At 47.0% G+C, this 7,807-nt stretch overlaps 1 protein-coding gene across 1 annotated transcript in view; it reads right to left on the bottom strand.

Annotated features, from left to right (window-relative positions):
- Positions 1-1,160: 1,160 nt before the first annotated feature.
- col6a1 (collagen, type VI, alpha 1) overlaps positions 1,161-7,807 on the bottom strand; it is a 32,120-nt gene continuing 25,473 nt past the window's right edge. Inside the window, exons 28-35 of the mRNA XM_080440465.1 lie at positions 7,405-7,441; positions 7,087-7,095; positions 6,543-6,676; positions 5,410-5,519; positions 4,968-5,154; positions 3,795-3,969; positions 3,666-3,695; positions 1,161-3,411 (exon numbers count right to left, since the gene is read on the bottom strand). Coding sequence (XP_080296591.1) covers positions 2,804-3,411; positions 3,666-3,695; positions 3,795-3,969; positions 4,968-5,154; positions 5,410-5,519; positions 6,543-6,676; positions 7,087-7,095; positions 7,405-7,441 — 1,290 coding nt within the window. The 3' untranslated portion in view covers positions 1,161-2,803. The remainder of the gene's footprint in view (positions 3,412-3,665; positions 3,696-3,794; positions 3,970-4,967; positions 5,155-5,409; positions 5,520-6,542; positions 6,677-7,086; positions 7,096-7,404; positions 7,442-7,807) is intronic.

Raw genomic sequence — 7,807 nt, 5'->3', positions numbered from 1 at the left:
GTCATTTAGGGATTCTTTGTCTCTGTTTAGTGTTCTTTCTCTCTGTTTCTTAGCTTTGGCCTTCTGCGCCTTTGCTTCTTCATCAGGTTTCAGATGATGATTTGCTGCTTCTTCAGTTTGCGTGATGGGAGTTAGTTGCATTGTGTGATCTCAGCCTCTCCCGTCTAAGCTATTTATATATTGATATTACATATTGTGATGTCACGTGAAACTGACCAATGTTAGGTGTTCTCAGAGGGACACACACACGCACGGACGGGTGATTTGTACTGTAAGGTACTGTTCCAATCAAGACTGATTGATCCTGTCTTACCTCACTTCAAAAACATAGTAGAGGCTGAAATCCTATAAATAGGTGTGTCACTTCAAAAAGTGACACACCTATTTATAGGATTTTATTTCGTCATGCGTCCCTCTAGCCAATCAAAAGCATTGGTGTCAACATTTTGTCACGTGTCACGTGGAGCTTGACCAATGTTAGCTTGGCTAGGGGGGAGGGGGACACACAGCGGGACGAAGCGAAAACATACTCTCCGCCTCCGGCGGAGACAATAAGGGCAAATGTGGTTCCTTTTCTGTACTAACCACGCATCCCTGACCTGCCTCCACAATTTCAAGAAGCGGGGTAGGTGGCTTTAGATGCTCCAGGGGTACAATTTCGAGGTGCATCACTTCACCAAGCAGGCCAGCTACATTTTAGGTCAATGCTGCTGCCTGCTGCTGTCAGCACTTGGACGAATGAAGCATGCCAGCACCTACGGCAGTGATTCTCCAATGCAAGGACACTGGAGGACAAGAGCAGTGACTTCCATGCACATCTTGAACCCATCGACCAACACAGTATGCACAATAATATAAATGTGTTTGTGTGTGTGTGTGTGTGTGTGTGTGTGTGTGTGTGTGTGTGTGTGTGTGTGTGTGTGTGTGCGCGCACAGGCGTGTGTGAGAGACTATGAAGGAACTATGACTGTCCTTTGGAGTGTACAAGTCAATGTGTTTTTGGGTGTGTATTTGTGCTTGTGTATGTAGCCCACGTGCAATGTGTGTGTGAATACACATATGTATGTGCCCACCACAGGCATTTATATGCGTGCAACAGCACACAGTATGTCTTTGTTGTTTTGCACGACTGTGAATGAAAAACAAACTGAGCCGAGACATTTGGGAGTAGCAACCTTTATTGTAGGAGCTCTTTCAACATGTATTCTCAGGTAACATAGTCTTCTTTAAGAACATGGGGTAGAGGCTGATACACTTATAGCACCACAGATAATAACAGTACAGCAACTATGGACCACTGCTGACAACTACAGTACACAGATAGTTCGGTGTAAGAACTATGGCACAAGGGAGCTGTATGACGTACATGCATGCGTATGTGCATGTGAGCGTATGTGCATGTGAGCGTGTCACAGCGCGTTTGTCTTTGACGTTGTTTTTCATCTCTGGACATTCGGTTATAATAACAGATGTTTCCCTGTCTGATTGATGCTGTCCATGTGTGTGTGTGTGTGTGTGTGTGTGTGTGTGTGTGTGTGTGTGTGTGTGTGTGTGTGTGTGCGTACGTGTGTGCGCGTGCGTGTGTGTGTGTGTGTGTGCGTGCGTGGGTGGGTGCATGCGCATGTGTGTGCGCGCTTGCGCTGTGTAGAGCATGTGTATGTTCAACATGGGCCACTCTGGCACACAGATGATGATAAACAGCTTTTCGGCCGTCATTCGAACCAGTGACCCCATAAGAAGTGTTTACAGAACAATCCCCCCATGGCTGTCTTTAAAAGATTCATCTCCTTAGACATGCATGCACGCAAGCATTTGAGCATGCATGTACAGGTACGTGCACTTCACATACACACGCGCTACTATTGTAAACACACACACACACACACACACACACACACACACACACACACACACACACACACACACACACACACACACACACACACACACACACACACACACACACACACACACACACACGCACACACACACACATACATTTGCATGGATTGCACATGCTGCGTCCAGCTGTTCTGTTTTCATGAGCACCAGGTGATGATTTAATGTTTCTTTTGTGTGTGTGTATGTGTGTAGAAAAGCCTGTCTGATGTCACGTCCGTTTTTTCCCGGGTCGGTTTGGTTTGATCTACAAGAACAATATTAAACAGGTCCACTTACAGACCCTGAACACAATCCTTCATACTGGTGGAGGTGGGGTAGGGCAGAGCCCCAGTCCTGGAGAGACCATTCTTAACACGTAATCAGCCCCCTAACATTAGTTTTCAATGAAAACAATTGACCTTGAATGAAGAGGTGAACAGGTCAAAATGGCACAGCGATGCAGCTAAACGTATGTGTAAATCAACCTACTGTGTAAATTTGCCACTTAAGCCCTATTAAATAGCCAAATGGCAGAAATAGCCGTTCCAACGACGGCGTTCCCCGTCACATGGCAACGCTTTGAGCTTGTAGATCTATTTTTGAATTTGTTTTCGAAGACTAATATGACATGCCCAAAATAGGGATGCCATGGGTTAAAGTGGTTAGCGTACTCCGTTGTGGAAGGATAAAGTGTGGTGCTCAGCAACGGCCCTTACTGCTGACGTCTCTCCAGGACTGGAGCTGCCCCTCAACTTATACAGACGTTTCCGTCTGCCAAACACACAATCGTTAGTCGTATTCTGACATAAAAACTAAAAGCACTGAACAGTGTGTTATAAATTTGAGTGAAACTGAATACTTTGTAATGGACCTAAAAAACTAAGGCATGTTCGTCCACATTGTGCGACAGGTTCCCCTGCACTCAGGGCAGGGAGACCCTGCGGGAAACGGTTTGGTGGAAAACGCCTCGCAGCAGAGAGGGGTAATCGGGCGCGCGGAACAGGTGACGCTGGGCGAAGGTCACGTCGTCCCGTCTCCCCCGGCTCACCAGCGTGCGCAGGTTGAACTCGTTGACCTGGCTGCCCACGGAGATGACATAGAGCTCCACACCAGCGTCCGCCACCTGGCGCACACGCTTTTCCAACACGGCGTCGGTGACGCCCTGCGACCTGCCGTCCGAGAACAGCACCAGCTTCTTCTTCCTGCTGCCCCCCGAGTCGCCGCGGCCCTGGAAGCGCTGCATAGCAAAGTTCATGGCCCCGACCACGTCGGTGCCGTCATTCTGGAAGGCGGCCTCCTCCACGCGGAACGCCAGCTGGGTGAGGTTGGTGGTCATCTCCTGCTCCATTTTTGCAGTGCGGCTGTACTGGGCCACGCCTATCCGTACACCCGCCCGCCCTTTCCGCTCTGCGGTCAGGAAGCGTTCGGCCAGGCGGCGGACAAACGTCTTGCTGGTGTCAAAGTTCTTCTGGCCAACGCTAGCTGAGCTGTCCATCATCACCAGGATATCGGTGTCATCGGTGAAGGTAACTGTAACGTACAGAACACAGTGGGGTCAATAACGTGATCCACTAAATGACTTGGCCTGGTGCTGACTTCAAGGACAGTAGATGTTTAGCAAGAAAAACTGAGGGAGTCTCCTCGATAAAGATTTAAAACAAATATCAGGAAAGGAGTGAGTCGACATTCAACAGGAGAAGCCTGAGAAATTGAAATTGAAGTCAAGGGCGATCATGTATGAAAATGTGGCACATGTGATATAGTATAAGGGAAAACAGACTTACTGGGACATTTGTAGGTTGGACACTTCTTATCTGGTGTTGGAAGCGAGAAAGAAAAAAATAATTAAGTCCATTTATTTATATGGAATGATAAATCTGGCACCTGTACATGAGTGTGTGTTTGTGTTGTACCTTGACAGATGCTGGCAGTGAGGTTCTGCAGGAAGGCGTCGTCTAGCAGCTCCGCAAAGTTGTCCAGGACAAAAGAGAAGCCAGGCTTGTCTGGGTCACTCTGACACACCACATCATTCAGCTGCTCAGTGTTGGGCTGGCGGCCGGAGTAATCCTTCACCCCTAAACCTCCCACCTGGAGAAACGCAGTGTTTAGGAAATGGCTGTTCTTCAGCAGTTGGGGGATGGTTGGGGTGCTTTTTAAAGCACCACTGCCGTACAAGGAACCGGTTTAGCCCCTGGTATGGTTCTTTAGAGGTTCCATAAGAGACCCATAAGGGTCCATTTTTGGTGATATTTGAACATTGAGTTATAAATGGATCAATAAACACTGAGGATTTTACTGTGTAGGTTGGTACATTTGTGTATTTAATTTAGTTTCCCTACCAAAAATGGAGGCCAGAAATCAGCTATTTGAATAGAATGCACCGCATTTTAACGTGTTTTAAGTGCCAGAGGGGTGGGAACTGAGGCAGACGGGAGTTGTCCATAACAGAAGACTTAAGTACCATAAATTGACTTTGAAAAAAAGTTTTTATATGTATGGGTCGACTCCAAGAGGCATTAACAATCATTTGCGAGAAGAAAAAACCTACAAGTCAGGTCAGTAATAAGCATTCATTATCCGACAAGCATCGTAAAATCATACACAGTAAAGTCTTGAGTGTTAACTTAACTCTGAGCTACATTTGACTCTTGAGTTAAATGAGAGTGTAAAAGGGTTAATTAACATTTATGGGTACATTTTGACACTCTCAGAGTGTCAAAATTTACCGGTTTCCCTTAACCTCTTGCATCCGAACATCCCTATTCTGGAGTGAACATTCTCACGAAAATACCCAATCTACAAGCTCACAACGCATTACATTGTAACACGTTGAGAGCTTAGATCGGCTATTTTCGGTGAAGAGATTTGGTGCAGAGAGGGGGAAAAAAGAGTGTGCCAAGTACAAAGCCAACTCCAGTCAAGTTTACTAAAGTATAGAGGGTTTGAGTGGTTAAAGATGGGTCCTAACACGCGTGTCCCCTTGTGTATTATGTCACTGTGTCCATAAGAGCCCTCACAATTCTCAGTCCACTGTGCTGGACTGAGAATTGGAGTGATGTGTTTTGTTTGTTTGTGCCATGCCTTACCCTGATGCCTTTTCCACAGAGTGTGTTGAGGGGAACCTTGTCCCTGTCGGTGTTGGAGCGGCCGTCTGTCAGCACCAGCACCACGCGGTTCTCCTTCGTCAGGCGGTTGATCATGTTGTCCAGAGAGTACTGCAGGGCCTCGCCCGTGTATGTGGCCTCAGCCAGCCAACGCAGGTTTCTCACAGCCCTGCACACACACACACACACACACACACACACACACACACACACACACACACACACACACACACACACACACACACACACACACACACACACACACACACACACACACACACACACACACACACACAGGAAGAGAGAGATGGCCTAGTCTTTAGTAACGGCTAAAGTAACTGCAAATCCGGTGTGTGTGTGTGTGTGTGTGTGTGTGTGTGTGTGTGTGTGTGTGTGAGGGCCCGGCGGGCATCCGCTAACTCACTGTTTCAACTCGCCGAGGGTCTTGATGTTGGGGTCTCCGAGCTGGACAGCTTCTTGAGCCTGACTTCCACTGTACTGAACCACACCCACCCTGGACTCATTAGTACCAAACTGGAAAGAGAAACAGGAAAGGATGAGTGAGTGTTTATGTGCATGTGTGTGTGTGTGTGTGTGTGTGTGTGTGTGTGTGTGTGTGTGTGTGTGTGTGTGTGTGTGTGTGTGTGTGTGTGTGTGTGTGTGTGTGTGTGTGTGTGTGTGTGTGTGTGTGTGTGTGTGTGTGCATGTGCACACGCTGTGTGTCTATGTGTGTGTGTATACGTTCATGCACATGTTTTCCTCTGTTAACATTTCTGAGCCACACCCACTTTCGGTAATTATATCCAAACTGGAATGACAGCGTCATTGGCGTGATATAAAAGTAAGTGTCCAAACCATGAAGAAATATGTTCTCCATTCACACATTTCTATTTTGAGTTCTCTGTCCACAAAGCAACACTCCCAAGCATCTACAAGGACAGCTTTATAACACTTTGCAGCTTGTGCACCGTATCATCATGTGAAGTTAAACAATGCCTCATGGGTCAAATAATGGTCATTCTGCAAAGACCGCGCAAAGGCATGCGGCTATAAAGGGAACGAGAGTAAGGCCTGATTCATGCTTCTTTGCGCTCCGGTGTTGCGCGCCAAAAATAGCCGAAGACCTTGCAGATCGGCTATTTTCGGCTTGCGGCACCATTGTACGACGGCCGATGGTGGTTCAGTCCAGTGGTTCTCAATCTTTTCTGGATCAGGGCCCACTTGAAAATCTCGAAAGCGGTCGCGGACCGACCCATCGTTAAGTGTTCAGATGGGCAGGCCGCATGCATTTCCCCCCAGAGTTTATTTAATGATCGATCAATTGATTGTGTTCCGGCATGGATCAATGGAACTAACATATTATGCAAATAAGTTCCTATTTTTCTTAAGTTTTTATTTTTATTTGTATTATTATTATTTATAATACCCATCCCTAGACGGACCAACATTTCCATCTTTAGAGCCCTGCTGCTGGCGAGGCAATTTTTTTTATAGGCATTCAAGACAAAATAAATATTAAATAAGGAATAAAATAAGACACAAATAAGCATCACTGACTTTGACTTGCTGGTCCTTCATCAGGCGGTCTATTACAGTGATGATGAAGTCCTTGGCCAGGGCGAAGTTGGAGGAACCAATACTCTCTGAGCTGTCCACAATAAACGCCAGGTCCAGAGGTCCACACTTACACTCTAAAGCAAGCACACACACACGCACGCACGCACGCACGCACGCACGCACGCACGCACGCACGCACGCACGCACGCACGCACGCACGCACGCACGCACGCACGCACGCACGCACGCACGCACGCACGCACGCACGCACGCACGCACGCACGCACGCACGCACACACACACACACACACACACACACACACACACACACACACACACACACACACACACACACACACACACACACACACACACACACACACACACACACACACACACACACACACACAATTACAGCCAGTAATCACAAAACAATCAGTACAGTAGAGATAAGTATAGGGGAAATACTTAGATTGGCTGGCGCCATCTGTTTCTAATTGGGTGGGGGAAAAAAATTATAGTAGTAGGTGGAGATAAAACTTACCACAACACGCTGTGTGATGGGGAAAGCACCCCAAAAAAGAGAGAAGCAAAAATAATTAATTAATGAGAGTTTAAATTGTTAAGTCAACATAACCCTCTCAACCTTCACATTCTTGGTTTCCACTGAATGTTTTCTGGCAGTGAGTTGAAGTAAAGAGTGTGCGGCTACTATGTTGTGTGTGTGTGTGTCGTGTGTGTGTGTGTGTGTGTGTGTGTGTGTGTGTGTGTGTGTGTGTGTGTGTGTGTGTGTGTGTGTGTGTGTGTGTGTGTGTGTAATAATGTGTGTAACTGCATGTTCACAGTTCGAGGGTGGACTTACAGCAGAGCTTCATGATGATATCCAGAATCTCACATTCCTGAAGAAGAGGAAGAAGAAAAAGTAGAGGTGGAATGTCTGTTACGGTATGGTCTGGTGTGGTGTGGTGTAGTGTAGCATTACATAGCAATACATAGCATTACATAACGCACGGAGCACACGGACATAACTTGAGGCCTTTCCAAAACCCAAAGAAAAAAAAAAAAACATCTTGAATTGAGATTGACTTCACAGACAGCTTCTCGGTCAAATGCTGCACTTATTGTGTCCAGGAAATTGGCCCTGTGGCTCTGACTTGCAGTATCAACTTCAAGTGCAAACCAATATGGCCACAGGGGGAATTAAGTCTTGGGTACTTAGCCGCCCAGCCCTGTGGCCATGCTGAGTTCAGGGGTGAAGGAGGGTC

This window comes from Gymnoscopelus braueri (genome assembly GCF_963280865.1).
Source record: "Gymnoscopelus braueri genome assembly, chromosome: 10".
NCBI lineage: Eukaryota > Metazoa > Chordata > Actinopteri > Myctophiformes > Myctophidae > Gymnoscopelus > Gymnoscopelus braueri.
Note: the sequence above shows the minus strand (reverse complement) of the source record. Positions and strands in the feature narration are given on the sequence as shown.